This window comes from Astatotilapia calliptera, chromosome 23 (genome assembly GCF_900246225.1).
Source record: "Astatotilapia calliptera chromosome 23, fAstCal1.2, whole genome shotgun sequence".
NCBI classification, from domain to species: domain Eukaryota; kingdom Metazoa; phylum Chordata; class Actinopteri; order Cichliformes; family Cichlidae; genus Astatotilapia; species Astatotilapia calliptera.
In genome coordinates, this window is record NC_039323.1 from 18,164,960 (window position 1) to 18,184,613 (window position 19,654).

Consider the following 19,654-nt stretch of genomic DNA (forward strand, 5'->3'; position numbering starts at 1 on the left):
TTTCAAGAGTGAAAATGGGCGATTATGAGGTGATCATTTTCACTGGCAATGTCTCCAATGCCTCCACTTTTAACAAGATCTACATTAAGCTAGTCGGCACAGATGGAGAGAGTGAACGCACACACCTGTGGAGCTGTGTGCCATCTTTCTACAGGGGAGCAGTAAGTATGATACTCAGTTACTTTTTTTATATATATAAACTCAATTCACAATAACAGTCACCTCCAGGTAGTCTCTATTTTAAGGTAAAGAGCATACGACATTAGAGAAAGCCACAACAAACAGATAATCTGCTATGAGCAATATAAAGGCAGTAGGAAATCAACTCCCTTATAGAAGTTAAAAGTCTTCCAGAAGAAGCAAGTTCAGGTAGAGGCAGCCATCTGGAAGTAAGTTATTACTTGGAAGTAAGGTCAAAGAAAAGAGAGCATAGGGAGAGTGGATGGAACACAAACTGTGGGAGACAAGACAAAACCTGAGAGAGCTTAATAAATAGTGGTTTGATTACAGCCACCTTAAAAGTCTGTCGTACATAAACTCAACTACAGTTAGTCACATTCTGGAGTTTTTAATCAATTTGGCCATGTTATTCGAAACAAGGCTGTACTTTCCACAGTGGGAAGGGTGGTATCCTTCCTAATCAGATAAAATATTCTCCACAGGAAAATGGATGTTTAAATTTGTGCCATGGTTATATGAGATTACATCGTGATTTATAGCATTAAATACTCTGAAACTGAAATGTACATTTTAATTTTGCCTGTATAGTAACTGCACTGTGATTACTAGGAGGTAAAGACGTATGATAAAATACAATTGTCAGTTTAATACATGCTGACCTATTGTACATTTTTCAAAGGTATTCAAAGGTATATGCTACTTTTACTTCAGGTGTCACATTTTATTGTGTCCTGCCGAAAATCCCTTGGACATCTAGCACTGATAGAGCTAGAGAAAGAGAATCAGACGCTTGTCCCAAACATGGCTTGGTATCCTGCTAAGGTGGATGTGACGTCCCCTGAGGGAGGCAAATACAGCTTTCCTGTCTACCGCTGGATCACTAACAGCAAGCCGCACTACTTCAGAGAGGGAGCAGGTTTGTGTCAATGTTAGAAATGAATAAATTAAAAGCAAAAAATGATGTAGCTATTCATTTAGAAGAGATCATAAAGATTATAAAAATTAACTGAAAAATGACACATTAAGAAAGTCTTCTTTTTTTTCTGCCTGTCTTCTTTTTTCTTTTTTTTAAAAAATCTTTAAGAGAAATTTTATAGACAATAAAGAATTTGCTAATTGGTTCTCCTCAGTGAGTGTTTGAGAGAATAGTTCCTGTCCACCACAAGACGGAGGAGCAAATCAGCAGCAAGTGTATTGCTCCTCCAGTTTTCCACCTGAAGACAGCGTTTACATTGCAATCTACCTTTGGTAGTTTTTTGGCCAGTATCTGTAACATTCCGGAGATTCCTCATTATTTTGACACGCCCACACACAAACTGAGTACACACTAAGTACACTACACGACAAAGTAAAAGTAAGAGTAAAAGTGCTGCAAGCACAGCAAAATTCTAGGAATAATGGATATAACTTATATTATAATTTATTATCAACTCTGACCACAAACATCTGGAGTTAATTGAAACAAAAACAAACAATATCATGAAAACCAGCAGGAACATCTGCAACTGGTAACCAGAACTAATGAAACAGACCAAGCAGGTAGATCAAATCCAAACCGTTCTGTCTTTTAAAAGAATTTTTACCTTGTGTGTGTTTTTTCTAGCTCTCACAGCAATTGAAGACAAGCACAGACTTCTTAGCCCGTACAGTCGGGAACAGGAGCTTCTGGAAAGACGCAAACTCTACAGGTAAGAGATGAGAGCATCATGAGAACCAATAGAATGAAGGCCTGAAATCCTTCTCCACCCCTGGCTCGATCAGTTGGATGTAAATTTGTGAAATACCAAGATAATTTAAACACTACATAATATCTGCTAGAATTTGATGTGCATGGTCGAAGCATAGATGTGCATATACAAACAATTAGTCAGTAATGCCATTTGTTTTCTGTACTATAATCCCTTTCCACTACACTTAAGTTATTTTGTTTTTGTATATTTTATATGTTTTGCCTTTATCTTCTTTTCCAGCTGGGACAAGCAGGGCATCTCCCACCTGAAGGCAGACAGTGTTTTATCACTCCCCTATGACATCCGCTTCTCTTTGACTAAGACTGTGGAGATGGTCTACATTGGGGCCACAGGGTGAACCCCTCATGTCATATATATATACACATATATATATACATATATATATATACATATATACATATATATATATGTATACATGTAGATATACATACATATAGATATACATACAATACAATACATACATACATATATATATATATATATATATATATATATATATTTATAAAACACCCAGCACGCCCCTGCGGGCGGTTTATCCTTCAAGCTCGGGTCCTCTACCAGAGGCCTGGGAGCTTGAGGGTCCTGCGCAGTATCTTAGCTGTTCCCAGCCCTGCGCTCTTCTGGACAGAGATCTCCGATGTTATTCCCGGGATCTGCTGGAGCCACTCGCCTAGCTTGGGAGTCACCGCACCTAGTGCTCCGATTACCACGGGGACCACCGTTACCTTCACCCTCCACATCCTCTCGAGCTCTTCTCTGAGCCCTTGGTATTTCTCCAGCTTCTCGTGTTCCTTCTTTCTGATGTTGCTGTCATTCGGAACCGCTACATCGATCACTACGGCCGTCTTCTTCTGTTTATCTACCACCACTATGTCCGGTTGGTTAGCCACCACCATTTTGTCCGTCTGCATCTTGCACCCTGCTGTTATGTGCTGGATTGTCTCTGGGGCATCTTTACACAGCCTGCACCTGGGGTCTTGCCTGGTGTGATAGACCCCAGCCTCTATGGATCTTGTACTCAGAGCTTGTTCTTGTGCTGCCATGATTAGTGCCTCTGTGCTGTCTTTCAGTCCAGCTTTGTCCAGCCACTGGTAGGATTTCTGGATATCAGCCACCCCCTCTATCTGCCGGTGGTACATACCGTGCAGGGGCCTGTCCTTCCATGATGGTTCCTCGTCTCCCTCCTCTTTGTTGGGTTTCTGCTGCCTGAGGTATTCACTGAGCACTCGGTCAGTTGGGGCCATCTTGCCAATGTATTCTTGGATGTTCGTTGTCTCATCCTGGACTGTGGTGCTGACACTCACCAGTCCCCGGCCCCCTTCCTATGTCAGTGGCTTCTATCTCCTCCTTTGGCCAGCCTATTACCCCAGCAGGGTACCTGATCACGGGCAGGGCGTACGTGTTGATGGCCCGGATCTTGTTCTTACCATTCAGCTGACTCCTCAGGACTTGCCTGACCCTCTGCAGGTACTTGGTGGTTGCAGCTTTTCTAGCGGCCTCTTCATGGTTCCCATTCGCCTGCGGGATCCCCAGGTACTTGTAACTGTCCTCTATGTCTGCAATGTTGCCTTCTGGTAGTTCAATCCCCTCAGTTCTGACTACCTTCCCTCTCTTTGTTACCATCCGACTACACTTCTCCAGTCCGAACGACATTCCAATGTCATTGCTGTATAGCCTGGTAGTGTGGATCAGTGAATCGATGTCTCGTTCACTCTTGGCATACAGCTTGATGTCATCCATGTACAGGAGGTGGCTGACAACTGCTCCGTTCTGTAGTCAGTATCCGTAGCCAGTCTTGTTAATGATCTCACTGAGGGGGTTCAGGCCTATGCAGAACAGCAGTGGGGACAGAGCATCTCCTTGGTAGATCCCGCACTTGATGGTGACTTGTGCTATGGGCTTGGAGTTGGCCTCTAGTGTTGTACGCCACATCCCCATTGAGTTCCTGATGAAGGCTCATTGATCTTGTACAATTCTAGGCATTCCAGTATCCAGCTGTGGGGCATTGAGTCATAGGCCTTCTTGTAATCAATCCAGGCAGTGCACAGGTTGGTCAGTCTGATCTTGCAGTCTCGGCTGACTGTTCTGTCTACCAGTAGCTGGTGTTTTGCGCCTCTGGTATCCTTGCCAATTCCTTTCTGTGTCCCGCTCATGTATTGACCCATGTGCCTGTTCATCTTAGCTGATATGATGCCTGACAGGAGCTTCCATGTAGTACTGAGGCAGGTTATTGGTCGGTAGTTGGAGGGGACCGGTCCCTTCTTGGGGTCCTTGGGGATCAGGACCGTCCGACCTTCGGTTAGCCATTCCGGGTGTCTCTCGTTAACTAGCAGCTGGTTCATTTGTGCTGCCAGACGCTCGTGGAGTGCAGTCAGCTTCTTTAGCCAGTAGGCGTGAACCATGTCGGGCCTTGGTGCTGTCCAACTCTTCATACTGGAGACCCTTTCTTGGATATCTGCCACTGTGATGGTTACTGGACCCTGTTCGGGGAGGTCGCTGTGGTCTGCCCTCAGATCCACTAGCCACTGAGCATTGCCGTTATGGGTTGCGTCCTTCTCCCATATGCTCTTCCAGTATTGCTCGGTCTCCAGCCTGGGTGGTGCTGTTCTCTTATTATTATTGTTCCCTTGCCACTGAGAGTACACCTTTGCTGGTTCTGTGGAGAACAGCTGGTTTATTCTCCTGCCTTCTATCTCTCTGGTGTACCTCCTCAAGCGGCTGGCCAAGGCTGTGAGTCTTTGCTTGGCAGTTTCCAAGGCCTCAGGTATGGACAGCTTGCTGTATTTCTTATGCACCTTCTTTGTCGCACCTTTCTGCAACTCCGTTAGTTGGCAAACCTCCCTCCGTGCTACTTTGATCTTGCCCTCTAGCCTCCTTCTCCATGGAGGGTACTGCCCCTTGTGGCTGTTCATCTTGTAGCCAAGCATCTCACTGATCACTGCTGCCGTATTGTAGATCAGCTTGTTAGTGTCGGTAATCGTGGTTGTAGGTATTGTCCGTAGTGCTGCATTAACATCATCTAGCAGACCTTCTGAGGGTACTTCACTTAATCTTGGTAACCGGCTACGGGGGATCCAGGTTTCAAGCTTGGCCATGATCCTATCTTTCAGGTCAGTTCCTCTCGCACTTAACGTGCAATCCTTCTCCTATTGCACTTGGGGCTATGTACCCAATCTCGGGTGGGGGTGATGATATCGCCCCCCTGACCTGGCGTCCTGACTCCTCCTTGCCATAGCATTTGTGTTGTACCTTGTCAATCTCTAGCTGTGAGAGCAGTCCCTTCTTTCGAATGTTGGAACACTGAGCTACTAGTTGTTTCGCCGTCATTGTGGATGTTGGGTATCGAAGAATCCATCCTATTCATGTAGCCCCTTCCGCCGGGGTTACTTGCGTAGTAGCATTCCAACAATGCCCTGTTATATATATATATATATATATATATATATATATATATATATATATATGTATGATTCTAATCATCTGAAAAAGCTACTGTGTTTTTTTCTAGACTGGGAAGGCTGGGACTGATGGGAATGCTTCAGTCTAACAAGTTTAATTGTATAGAGGATATTAAACAACTATTAAATGTCCACAAAACTCAGGTTTCAGGTAATGAACAATCATTAGACCATATTATATAATGTATAATAGCACATAAAGTAACATAGAATAAGTCATATTATTAGGACTCTGGCATTTATGTCCATGACATGATGAATTTTACTTTCCTGTTTTTTGCCTGCGGTCAAATTTTATGATATTAACAGTGGTTGAGAAGGATTGTAAAGCATTTTAAACACAGAGAAGTAAAATTATGTTTTATTTCTAGAATACGTCTCTAAACACTGGAAGGAAGATGCATTCTTTGGCTATCAGTTTCTAAATGGTACCAATCCCATTTTGATCCAACGCTGTACACAACTGCCCAATAACTTATCTGTCACGGATGAAACGGTTTTCCCTGATGGTCAGCATAATTTGGCAGAAGAAATGGAGGTTTATTTAATTTAAATTTCTATTAAATAAAGTTGACTGATATCTGGTTGCTCTTATTTGTATGTTGGTGAGGTATTTGTATTGGCAAATTTTACTTTGCAGTTGTAATACCCAGACTAAATGCATGGGGTCAAATAATTTGTCATTCCTTCTGAAATTTCAAACAGAAGGGTAACATCTTCCTGTGTGACTACAAGATTTTGGATGAAGTGGAGTCAAACACCATCAATGGGAACAAACAGTTCTTGATGGCCCCGCTTGTCCTACTTTGGAAAAACAATGCTGATCAGTTAATGCCAGTTGCTATTCAGGTGAGCTTAGAACTCAGACATTAATAACGTAAATTAACTGGTTCTTACAGTATATAGCACTTTTCAAGCCTACCTGAGCACTCAAATTGCTTTAGACAATGTGCATCTATTGTATATGGATTTTGTTTATCTTTTTCCTTCTGCATAGAGATTAGCTCTTGCTAAACCAATCTCTGTTGTTGTTGCCAATGTCTGTGCCAGAAAAAAGTTCTCAGTAGCTTTAGCTAGGGAATGAAATTAATAAGAATTTATTCCAATTCCAATATCAATATCACTCGTGGATTCCATTCATTATCAATTCTCTTATTGATTGTCTATCCGGTCTTTAAGGCTGACGTCATTAGCCGCGTCTGGGCCCAAACTCCGCTGCAGGTTCCTAAGTCAAAAGATCTCTGCAGCATTACTGAGAGTTTAAAAACTGTCTAAATTCATTCATCTTTAATAAAATGATCAGTGTTGCTGTTTTACCAGGTGCAATGATTAAGTTTAACATCCAGGCATCCATGAAAACTGAATTATTTATGAAATTTAACTGAAGTCGAAGTTAGCAGGGAGTTAGCTCGCTAGCTTCCATTTAAATATAATACACCATGTTCTGAATGAGAGACTTCTGAAAAAATTAAAACGTTACAGCTCTGCTATCACTCCCAACATAAATGAAGACAGAAAACTAAACAGCAGTGGCGTTTGTAGGATTACAGAACTTGGACTAGCAGGTATATAATGATGTGCTGCATGATCGCTAGCGACACAGCTATGTTAGCATAACATTAGCATGGCAGGATGCTGTAAACGGACCAAACTTCAGTCAGGGGAACAAGTGAGATAATCCATCCACAAAACAAGGTTAGTCATTAATATACTGCTGCATGGGCTGTGCTGTAGTTACATCGTAAGGTTTTAAAAAACTGAGCTTTAAAATGATTAGCGGAAATAAAAATAGAGAGAGGCCGACAGTGATCACTGACTGTTTTTAGGGGCTTGTTGAGATGAAATAGAACAAGATACCAAGCATTAAAATATGTTAAAAGCACAATAGCCCTATTAAAAGCAGAGTACTTTTGGACCGGAAGCAGGATTCAGCACATCATCGCTTAAAGGCTGGATAGATTCTGGTTGGCTCAGCTTTGAGAATAACCACTATCTCTAAGCAGCATATCAAGGAATGTCTCAGGAATAGGGATGGGTACCGGTATCGGTTCTGACATAAATGGTAGTAACCAGACCGAAAAGCAGCGCACATTTCGGTGCTTTATTTCGGTGCTTTTTTTTCCTGAGATGTCATACACTTTGAATTCTAGCCAATCATTTTACGTTTCCGAGGATAGTAGGCGGGTCCAGGTACGTACGTTATTTTAATTAGATTAAAAATGCCCAAGGCGAAGCGGTCAAAAGTCTGGCTGTACTTCACAGCAAAATATGCAAACTCAGCAGCCTGCAACAAGTGCTTTAAGGTGATACTGTGATACTGTCAAAGGAGGTAACACCTCAAATCCGATGAAACACCTGGCGACGCATAGCGTTTTTTTTAAAGCCGAAAAATGCGCCGTATTTGATAGCGTGCTGCGAGACCTCACACCGAGCGCATCTACTGCACCCGAAGAGGAGAGTCCTGGCCCCTAGCCCTGCCAGTGTAGCAAAAATGATGACGGATGATAATGGCAGCAGCAGCCATTCTTCTCTGCGTGAGTAGCTTAATGTTGTTCGTGTGTAATTTATGCTGAGTAGGCTAACCACATTATTAAATGAATGCATATAAGGTGAACTAGCAAACACAGTCGTAGTTACATGCAGCTGACTTCTTGTTTGATGGCAGATACTCCCTTCACCCTGGCCAAAAAGGCTAAAATGACCAAAGAAAAAGTGGAAAACAGTTAAACATGAGAGGTTTTTGGACAAAGTTTGTGTTTTTTCCATTGTTTAAGCACTGCTTCCAGCCAAGAGTGATACCATATATGCCCCATAGCTGCAGAAAAGGCTAACATTGTTATCTTTTTACAAAAAAAACCAGCTGAACATGAGAGGTTTTTGGACCAATTTTGTGTTCTCCATTCTTTAAGCACCGGTTTGAGCACCGTTTAAGCACCGGCACCGTTTCAAAAGTACCGGTTTGGCACCGATATCGGATAAAACCTAAACGATACCCATCCCTACTCAGGAATATCATCTAACAATATCAAACTGAAGTTAAAATCTCATACACCTACACTAATCCTATCCTAATGAGGAGTCACATGTGATCTTTCTCTTAATATTTAGATATGAACAAAACGCCAACAACACAAAGCAAAGATAAAAACAGCAGACAGAAACTTAAAACAATCACAACAAGATCATACAAGATTCTCAAAATTCTCATCTTGTCAATTTAGCTATTGGGATTTATCTGTTAGCTTGTAGCATGGGAGCCAATGCAGCAGGGTCACACAAGACCGGCATCAAAGGTGATGGCAGAGATTTGTGGAGTGACTCTGCACATATTGCGATCTGTCTGTCCTTTCTTGGCCACCTGCCTCATTCAACCTAAAGAAAGTGCCAACCTCCAAATGTGGCGGTACTGGTAAGCGGTGTCTTCTGGACTCGAAGGTCCCCACATGCAACAACCTGTCACTGGCACTCTTTCTTTTTAAGTGATTTTAAACTCTGGTGCTGAATTTAATTGACAGTTCCCATATGGAAAAGATATATATAAATCTTATAAAGTTTGTATCTGTCTTGTGTGAAACTTGTATGAAAAGCATACAAGAGTAAAAACAGATATAAGATCCCTTGAAAAATTATATAATGAAACTTGTATGTTTTGGATACTTACTAAAACAATGTATGAAAGTAATGAGAAAGTGGCCACTTTCATGAGTAAATCATGTAAGCCTTAAATGATTTACTCATGAAAGTGGCCACTTTCATGAGTAAATCACATATAAGTTTTTACTATTTCTTTTCCGTATGGGTTAGCTTATGAAACAACTCAGTACGGAGGTTTGGCCCTTGAGGCTCCTGTGGAAGTAACTGCCAGTTACTCCCCACCATCATCATCACAGGGTTTTTGATCAGCACGTTCTGTTTGTCACACTTCTTACAATTCACCATCCCTTCAGCCCCAAATTGGGTCCTTAAACCTGACTTAGAGACTGCAGATTTATCTTTAGTTCCCTAGTAATATTTTGACACAAACAGCAGTGGCTCCTTCCTCCACATGACCCCTAAGACTCTCGGCTACTAGTCTCTCCCCTTTCAATTATCTATAAATTACATTACAAGGGCGAAGAGACTGAAATCACAGTTCCCTCCATGCCTTAACACCTACATCACAGCCAGAGGATACGAAGGCAGACTTTTCTGTGACGTAGAATCATTGATTTGCCAACCAGGGAAAAGGAGGACTGGTACGATCCAGCGTGGATGGGGTTTACCTACCGCTTTCTGTTTTGCTTTTCAGGAACAGTTGGGCAGCTGGGTGTGACTGTGGTGTACATGGTTTCTCTGGCACAACTAGGGCCATTTGGTTCTGTCAACCTAGTGTATTTAAGTAGCAACGAGGCAGATATCCTACGCCTGACTGTTGTCTCTGCTCTGGTGGTTTTGTTGTGACTTGAATTTTGGGAAAGTGTCAATCTGCAGTTTCTACTTTTGCTTTTCGGCAGTCCTCCTTCCAGCTTGCCAGTTTTCCCAGGATCTTTCAGAAGAATATCAGCCATGACCCTTCTCCACTTTCATCAGACTGTCCTGCCACCGTAAATCCTGCACTGTGTGCTGCTTACCTGAACACCTCTATGCCTCTCACACACCACTACTCTTACCTTTATTCCTCTCTGCCTCAGCAACCTTTCCTCAAACTCCTCACACAAGACCTTTTTAACTTGACAAATAATCTCTACTCACCTTTAAATTCTTTCATTCAGTATCCAAATCTTTTCCTAGTCATGTGCTTTCCAGTCACTAACTGCCATTTCTCTGTCTCCCTGGATTATCAAAGATCCTCGGTCTGTTTCTTTCCTGCGCCTTTAATCGTTATTTTTACAGTAAATAAAGCTTTTCATTGCAGTTTGTGTTTGAGTTGGTCTGCTCAACATCTATAAAAGTGTTTGATGGTTAGCAGTTCGTAATGATTAAAAAAAAAGGTAGTATAAGTAAGAAAACACATTTATTCCTTCTCCTGCAGCTGAAGCAGAAACCAACAAAGGACAACCCGATTTTTTATCCTAGTGATTCTGAGTACGACTGGTTGTTGGCCAAGACGTTTGTGAGAAGTGCAAACTTCAACCTTTATGAACTAAATGCTCATCTGCTGCGTACTCATCTGCTGGCTGAGGTTTTTGCAGTGTCACTGCTCCGCAACCTTCCAATGGTGCATCCACTGTACAAGGTATGTAAAGTTGATTAATTGTTTCGAAGATTTAACACAATGGTAAATGGTACAGAAAGCAACAAAACTTGTGACTTTGATGTTAGCCATTTACATATATGTTATACAGCAGAATTAAACATTTGAATATAAAACATCAGACAAGAAAGGAAAAAGTAGTCTTCTTACAAATGAACTTCTCTGCTTCCCTCAGCTTCTCATACCTCACACTCGCTACACTTTGAACATCAACTTCTTAGCTCGGATGCTTCTGATATCTAAAGGAGGAACTTTTGCTAAGGTATAAACAAACAAAAAGGACAAACAAATGTTCTTTTTGACCAACATGTATTTTTTTGCCACTAAGATTTGACTGTTTCCTAGTTTACATCTTCTGGTGGAGAGGGTGCCCTCACAATCCTGAGAAGATCACTGACCTCACTGACCTACACCTCCCTCTGTATCCCAGATGATATTGAAGAGTGTGGATTGAAAGATGTACCAAGCTTCTACTACAGAGATGATGGACTCAAGCTTTGGGACATCATCCACAGGTTATATTACCACTTTGTCTGACACAACATACAGAATAACTTCAATTTATTTCGAAGTTCACCTAGGCCATTCTTCACACCCTGGTAAATTTAGTAATGTACTTTCAGATGCTTGCCGAAACAAAAACAAAATTCTTCCAGATGGCTTCCCAGTTATTATTTTAAATGAAAGAATAAATGAATGAAGCCTTTATTTGTGACATGCAGTTGCCTGCAGTGAAACTGACCCTTCTGACCATACATATATTACACAAACATCACATTGCGGAGACAGGTCAGAATAGATAGCATTTAAAAAGAACAGTGAAAATTCACAACATCAGGGACAGGAGGAGAAAAAAAGGACTCTACTCAGACTCACCTCCACTAGGAGAGCAGTTTAAGGACAGCAAAACAAAAACAACTCAGTGTCTGTGTCCGTTACATGAGTATGTGTGTGAGTGTATCCCGTGTTCACCCCATGCTTTATATTGTACAGCAGACCCTACAATAATAGATACAGAGAAAAACCCAACAATCATATGACCCCCTATGAGCAAGCACTTTGGCGACAGTGGGAAGGAAAAACTCCCTTTTAACAGGAAGAAACCTCCCACAGAACCAGGCTCAGGGAGGGGCGGCCATCTGCTGCGATCAGTTTGGGTGAGAGAAAGAGAAAAAAAGAAGGAGAAAGAAGATCAAGTCTCCAGTGGACCCAGGTGGCCTTGAAGGTCAGACAGAAAGTTCAGACAACAATCTTGTTATTAGTAGTGGTGCAACAGATCAAAAATCTCACGGTTCGGATCGGATTACGGTTTCAAGTCACGGATCGGATCAATTTTCAGATCGGCAAAAAAAAGAAAAAAATGAATTTTTAAAAAAAAATTTCTTATTAACTTAGTTAAATATTTTTTGCCTATTAAAAACATTCAACACAAGACTCATTCCACGCAATTATATAAAAACAAATTAAGGTGCAATACAAGGCAGTACAGGACTTTGTATCTACCACTCCGCTGTGATATAATCAGTGGTCACGGTCACGTAGCTTTCCGTTGACCTGGAGGTCCACCCATTTGTAGTTGGGCAACAGAAGATGTCTGTGACAGTTCAGCCATAACTTTAAACTTTTCCTGCTCGTAAATGCCTGGTTACAATCTTGTCACTGAAGTGGACGCGCAACGGGATATCATAGCGTGGCTCAAGCACATTCGTCATAGTTTAAACCCCTTGTTTAGCACAAGGGAATACGGCCTCCCGTCTGCAGCTAAACACTCCAGTAGCTTTTGTAATAGCTTTAGCCCAGTCGGATTGGGCAGCAAAGGGCTGCTTAAATGCCGCAAACTCCTCTGCTCCTCCACTTGGACCACTAACACTGGCCATAATTATCACTTGACAGACTGACGACGTGAACCATACACTTTTTTTCCTTCTTTTTCGAATCTTCGGATCACCTGCGTACAGAACTGTGGATTGGGATCAGTTCGGATTACGGATCAACCTTTATCCATTGCACCATTAGTTATTAGTGAAGAATTTTGTTGTTCCAGTCAACTTCAACCTTGGCAGGTCTCTATCTGTTGCCAGTGGGATAGCCGCATGAGTGAAGATGGTGGTTGTTTGTGTTTAGTGCGAACAACTGCATCCAGTTTTTAGAGCTGGTCTAATGTCTGTCACTGGTGACTAAATCTCTCAATTCCTATTGCAGAGCCGTGAGCTTCTCCAAGATCTTGCCCATATGCGTTCAATAAACACAGTCTGAGTACTCACAGCTCCACTCATCGTCTATCTTGTCGGCCAGCCTGGTGGGATTTTGAACAGCTGTGGCTGCTTCTTGTTCTTCGATAAGCTAGGTCCGAGCCAGATCCAATCACCCAGAACTCTGTTATCGAGGTTCCGAATTGGTAGATCTCATTCAATGTCCTCCATCGATAATGTCGCTAAATACACAACACAACCGGCCATAGAGTATCACACAGCAAACGTCTCTGCAGGCCAATTGGGCTCTCCTGAGCCCAGGCTTTTTGTCGAGAAGAGGATGTCAGTTCCGTTACGGGAGCAGTTGATTAAATCCATAATTCTTTAGATTTTAACCCTCTCGAGGCAGGCGTTGCCGATTTGCAACAGTTAAAAACTAACAACCTGATTACCCAACATACATATTTTATATTTATTTTATCTGTTATGCATTATAGCTTTTTAAATGTGTTTTAGAAACCATCAATGGAAGTAGGAACATGTTTGAATGTGTCTCCATTTGGCCAAAGGTTGGTGAAGTCAACACTTGCCTTCTACTACAAGACTGATGCTGAGGTCCAAGAAGACACAGAACTGCAGAACTGGATTAAAGAAATTTTTCAGTATGGATTTCTTTCACAGGAAACCACAGGTGGTTCATTGTTTATTATATTATATTTAATTTCTGTGTTGACATAATTCATAATTTATTCTGCCTATTCTGTCAGGAATTCCTCAAGAATTTAGCACTATGGATGAGATGGTCAAGTTTGTCACCATGGTGATCTTCACTTGCTCCGCCCAGCACTCAGCTGTCAACTCTGGACAGGTGAAGCCTTTTAATATATCCTGATTATCAGTGATGATGTTCACATCAGATTTTCTCAGTTCTCTCTGCATGGATCACTTTTGCATAGATAAATCCACTAAAATTTTGAGGTTTATGAAGGAGTTGATGCAACTCCATCAGCAGTGAATACAATACATTACTTAATGCTTATTGTATTCTATGATCATAATTGAACTTTACCTCGTGAACATGGAAGCAGAAATTACGTACAACTATTTCCAATCGGAATGCCATTTATTGTGCACTCATTCATGTACTACAGTGATGACCATTGTTGTAGGCCACAGCCCTCCTTTTAAGTCATAAGGTGATTCAAGTAGTTCATAATTTATCTTCCAATGTATTAAGAAATCTAAAAGTTGATAGAAAGTCATGCGAAGGATTTTAAATGTTTTTCAGTTTAATTCAATGGTAATTATAAAGGGCAGAATCATAACTCTCACTTCAAGGTGCTTTATATTGTATGTTAAAGACCAGTGTTGGGGTCCTTACTCAAAAGAAGTAATATATTATACAATACTTGTTGCTGCTCACTGCAGCATTGCATTTTTGTAATGCAAGTAACTATAACATTGAAACTGTAATCTAATTACAGTTTCTCAACTGAGACTGGGTGTACCAGTCCTAACCCAGCAGTCCTAAGTACAGTGTTTAAGACTGCCTGTACTGATAAACTTACACTTCATCTGCCTAATGGACAGAATTTTTTTTTAATAAAAAAGGTACGCTATACCTTCTAAGGATACTGCCTAAGAGAGGCATGTATAATGTAAAGAGTCCTAACATAAAACGCTATGAAACTCCATCATTAACAAATTCGAGTTACGTAAATATGATTCAAATCAGTATTTTTAATACCTAGAGCATGCTCTAATCACCATAATAAAATATTAGCCAGGCTGACAAAAAGTCAGAGCTCTTTTGAGCCAACCATCCCTTTAACGTTAACTAGTAATGACTTCATGAACTTCTTCACAAATAAAAATTACCAATAATCATCCCACAGATGTAATATTATCTACAGCTACTCTTAGTACCATTGATGTTAAGTTAGACTCTTTTTCTCCAATTGATCTTTCTGAGTTAACTTCAATAATTACTTCCTCCAAACCATCAATGTGTCTTTTAGACCCCATTCCTACAAAACTGCTCAAAGAAGTCCTGCCATCAATTAATTCTTCGATCTTAAATATGATCAACCTATCTCTAATAATCGGCTATGTACCACAGGCCTTCAAGGTGGCTGTAGTTAAACCTTTACTTAAAAAGCCATCTCTAGACCCAGCAGTCGTAGCTAATTATAGGCCAATCTCGAACCTTCCTTTCATATCAAAAATCCTTGAAAGAGTAGTTGTCAAACAGCTAACTGATCATCTGCAGAGGAATGGTTTATTTGAAGAGTTTCAGTCAGGTTTCAGAGCTCATCACAGCACAGAAACAGCTTTAGTGAAGGTTACAAATTATCTTTTTATGGCCTCTGACAGTGGACTCATCTCTGTGCTTGTCCTGCTAGACCTTAGTGCAGCATTCGATACTGTTGACCATAATATCCTATTAGAGCGATTAGAACATGCTGTAGGTATTACAGGTACTGCACTGCAGTGGTTTGTATCATATCTATCTAATAGACTCCAATTTGTACATGTAAATGAAGAGTCCTCTTCACCCACTGAGGTTAATTATGGAGTTCCACAGGGTTCGGTGCTAGGACCAATTCTGTTTACATTATACATGCTTCCCTTAGGCAGCATCATTAGAAGACAGCATAAATTTTCACTGCTATGCAGATGACACCCAGCTCTATCTGTCCATGAAGCCAGATAACACACACCAATTAGTTAAACTGCAGGAATGTCTTAAAGACATAAAGACCTTTCTGCTTCTTAATTCAGATAAAACTGAGGTTATTGTACTCGGCCCTGAAAATCTTAGAAATATGGTATCTAACCAGATTCTTACTCTGGATGGCATTACCTTGGCCTCCAGTATCACTGTGAGGAACCTTGGAGTCATTTTTGACCAGGACATGTCCTTCAACGCACATATTAAACAAATATGTAAGACTGCGTTCTTCCATTTGCGCAACATCTCTAAAGTTAGAAATATCCTGTCTCACAGTGACGCTGAAAAACTAGTTCATGCTTTTATTACTTCCAGGCTGGACTGCTGTAATTCATTATTATCAGGATGTCCAAAAAACTCACTGAAAAGCCTTCAGCTAATCCAAAATGGTGCAGCAAGAGTCCTGACAGGGACTAGAAAGAGAGAGCAGATTTCTCCTGTTTTGGCTTCCCTTCATTGGCTTCCTGTTAAATCCAGAATTGAATTCAAAATCCTGCTCCTCACATACAAGGTCTTAGATAATCAGGCCCCATCTTATCTTAATGACCTTGTAGTACCATATCACCCTATTAGAGCACTTCGCTCTTGCTCTGCAGGCCTACTTGTTGTTCCTAGAGTATTTAAAAGTAGAATGGGAGGGAGAGCCTTCCGTTTTCAGGCCCCTCTTCTGTGGAACCAGCTTCCAGTTTGGATTCGGGAGACAGACACTATCTCTACTTTCAAGATTAGGCTTAAAACTTTCCTTTTTGCTAAAGCATATAGTTAGGGCTGGACCAGGTGACCCTGAATCCTCCCTTAGTTATGCTCCAATAGACGTAGGCTGCCGGGAATTCACATGATGCATTGAGTTTTTCCTTTCCAGTCACCTTTCTCACTCACTATGTGTTAACAGACCTCTCTGCATTGACTCATATCTGTTATTAATCTCTGTCTCACTTCCACAGCATGTCTTTTATCCTGTCTTCCTTCTCTCACCCCAATTGGTCGCAGCAGATGGCCGCCCCTCCCTGAGCCTGGTTCTGCCGGAGGTTTCTTCCTGTTAAAAGGGAGTTTTTCCTTCCCACTGTCGCCAAAGTGCTTGCTCATAGGGGGTCATATGATTGTTGGGTTTTTCTCTGTATCTATGAAGCGCCTTGAGGCAACTTTTGTTGTGATTTGGCGCTATATAAATGAAATTGAATTGAATTGAATTGAATTACAGTCAGCAGCATCAAACACTAAATTGTAGCCTGGTAGAAAAAGCAAAGAAAAGAGTCTGTCTTTAAGTTGTTTTTTTAAAAACTTAGAATTCACTGCAGTCCATGGGCTTATGGTGTTATAGACACTAGATATTTGAGCAAATCAGCAAAGAATTATTTATTTACTAAGATTTCATTAAGTTCAAGATCAGGACTTTTTTCACAGTGAGTAATTCAAATCACCCAGCCACCAACATGTTACTCACTAACCTTGTGCAGTGGATATAAAAATATGTTCTCTTGGCTAAAATGTGATCAGTTTTCAGTACAGTGGTCCCTCACTGTAGTGCGGTTCACCTTTTGCGGCCTTGTTGTCGCAGATTTTTTATTTATTTATTTTTGGTGCAATATTAAATGCTTTTTTTAAGTGCAATATTAAGTGCATTGTGGTCTGGGTCCTGATTGTCTGTAGACTATTGTCAGTAAATCTCGTGCTGTGTCTCCTATCCAGTACAGAATCCATTCAGCTTGTCAAATATAATCACTAACACTGTGACTCTGAAGTGCTGTACTGTTTGTTTGTAAGTTTTCTCCCCAACAATGTCGACGAGACATTTTGCACCATCAAAGGCACCTGTGGTAGCACCCAAAAGGCAGAGAAAGATGCTAATCATTGCACAAAAAGTTGGACTTCCGCACTTGCTAAAGGAAGGTAGAAGTTAACGTATTTTTCAGCCCATTATGCTGGGCATACACTGTGCAATTTTGGGCTCATTTTGATTTTTCAGTCGTGCAACCGTTTTGGTGATTGGAAACCTGAGTTTCGCCTTCATCGTGTGTCATGCATCGTGTAGTATACGTGGGGTAACGAGATTAACACCTCATGACCAGCTCCCGATCATCAATCGCTTCGTCGTAAGAAAATCAAACCAGTTTGAAATCCTGTCAGCCGTCGTGAGGGTGTCACCACAGCCTCTCACACTGCGGACGCGCAAACACAGAAATGAAAGTGAAAAAACGAAGTAGCACAGCAGTGCAGCGTGTGATCTGGACATAAGCGATGGAGGCACAACTTGTAGAACTTTGGCAAGCGCATCCGAGCCTTTTAGATTTGGCCTCACAAAATTATCACGACTACAACAACCGTGAAAATAGTTGGATTTACATTGCTGCTCAATCACAGCTGCCTGATCAATGTTTTTCATTAGCAATTTAGCAAAGTTTATGGTGGTGGTGCGTGTCTGTGTGAGTGAAAGACAGAGAGGGAGAGCAAGGGACAGATTATCTGTTATAACCTTCATTTTATGGACGCACAGTGTGAGCACTCAGGTCACATCAGGGCATCGGGCTGTATAGTGTGAGACCCTGCATCGTGACCTACGAACTTCTAACCCCTGTGAGTCAATCGTGCAGTTTGAGCAGAAGCTGAATAACGCGACTGAAAAAACTGCACAGCGTGTGATGTTACACTTGATGGATAAATCTGGATGTGAAACACCTTAGAAATCATGTGGAATATTTGGTACATTTGGATCCAAAGGTTAATGCTATCAGACCTAAAAACTATCTCTCAAAGCCTATAAATAATGTATCAATTACTTCACCAATGCAGTACGATTTTGGTGGCTGGATGCCCAATAGTCCTACTACCATGGAACTTCCCCCACCAAAAGAAAAGGGGACAACAACTGAGAAAACGATACTGGACACATTCCCCAGTGTTAACACCACAGTGCATGCCATGGCCACCTTATGGCTACTCAGCAAGGAGTCATCTGATAGTGTAAGTACTCACCAAAGATGTTATGTTTTATGTTGCTGTTTGTTTATTTTAATGTAAAATACATGAAAATTTTGCTAGAGTTACATATTTGATCAACGTGATAGTGGAACCAAAACTAAATGTACCATTGATCTCATCAGATTTTTCTTGGCAACTACCCAGAGAAGCATTTTACTGAGAGGTTTCCTCTCCTGAAGATAAAAGAATTTCAAGAAGAGCTCAAAAAGCTGAGTGCAGACATCAAAGCTAGAAACTCAAGGTTGGACTTGCCGTACACATACATGGATCCAGAGGTGGTTGAAAACAGTGTATCTATTTGAATGAATATTGAAAGGCATCTTCTCCTTCAGCTTCATATTAATTTAACGGGGTAGGGGGAAGAGTGTGTGTCCAGATTTAAACTTTTTCCACTGATTTAACTTTTGTGTACATCATAATCTTAAAACTTCTTAATAGTGTATCGGTGATTATAACAAACAGGGAAACTGTAAGAATGAATGTAAAGGTGTTGCAGTCAGGAGGTTTTTATGAAGAGGGGGGTTTGTGTAGTCATGGCCTTTTTTGTCTCAAGATATGAATTATTTGATTTATATTTGTTCTTATTTCAGTGTGTATTGCATGTCTGTTGTGTAACAGTTACTGATCACTGAGTTTCTCCTTTCTCAAATTCTGATAATAAAAAAACTTAGCAAACAAAGCTTAATCCATATAAAATATTTACATTCCGTACAGATTAATAGAGTTTATGCATCTTAGGAATTGTGTGACAAGTGATGATAAAATACTGTGTAACTGCCGTGTTGTGATCACATGTTTAAACATTAAAGTCAAAGCTTGAAGCACCATGTTATCAATCTGTGTGACTTCAGTTATGACTGGATCCATTATGTTTTGTTACACAGCTGATTATTGAGGATGCATCAAATAAATGCTTATAGCTTAATTTTCAACTGAGCTGACAGGCAATACTGTATATAAAACATGGATGTGCACATTGTCACCCAATCAACGTTGAACTCATTTAATGGCAGATCTATGACCATCACCATGTTGGTTTCATGGAGCTTGAGGTAAGCATACTCGGAAAAGATGGTGGAGTGCTTAGTTATAAGCTAATGCTAGCTAGCTTGATTACTGTTAGGTTCATT

At 41.0% G+C, this 19,654-nt stretch overlaps 1 protein-coding gene across 1 annotated transcript; it reads left to right on the top strand.

Annotated features, from left to right (window-relative positions):
- The first annotated feature begins 14 nt into the window (after nt 1-14).
- LOC113016309 (hydroperoxide isomerase ALOXE3-like) lies at nt 15-19,351 on the top strand. The gene is made up of 14 exons (XM_026159051.1): nt 15-161; nt 892-1,096; nt 1,784-1,868; nt 2,151-2,264; nt 5,440-5,540; nt 5,761-5,927; nt 6,095-6,238; nt 10,401-10,604; nt 10,798-10,884; nt 10,968-11,137; nt 13,384-13,505; nt 13,582-13,682; nt 18,336-18,506; nt 18,647-19,351. Exons 1-14 carry the CDS (start codon nt 15-17, stop codon nt 18,824-18,826), a joined length of 1,998 nt encoding a protein of 665 aa, XP_026014836.1. The 3' UTR covers nt 18,827-19,351.
- The last annotated feature ends 303 nt before the right edge of the window (nt 19,352-19,654 follow it).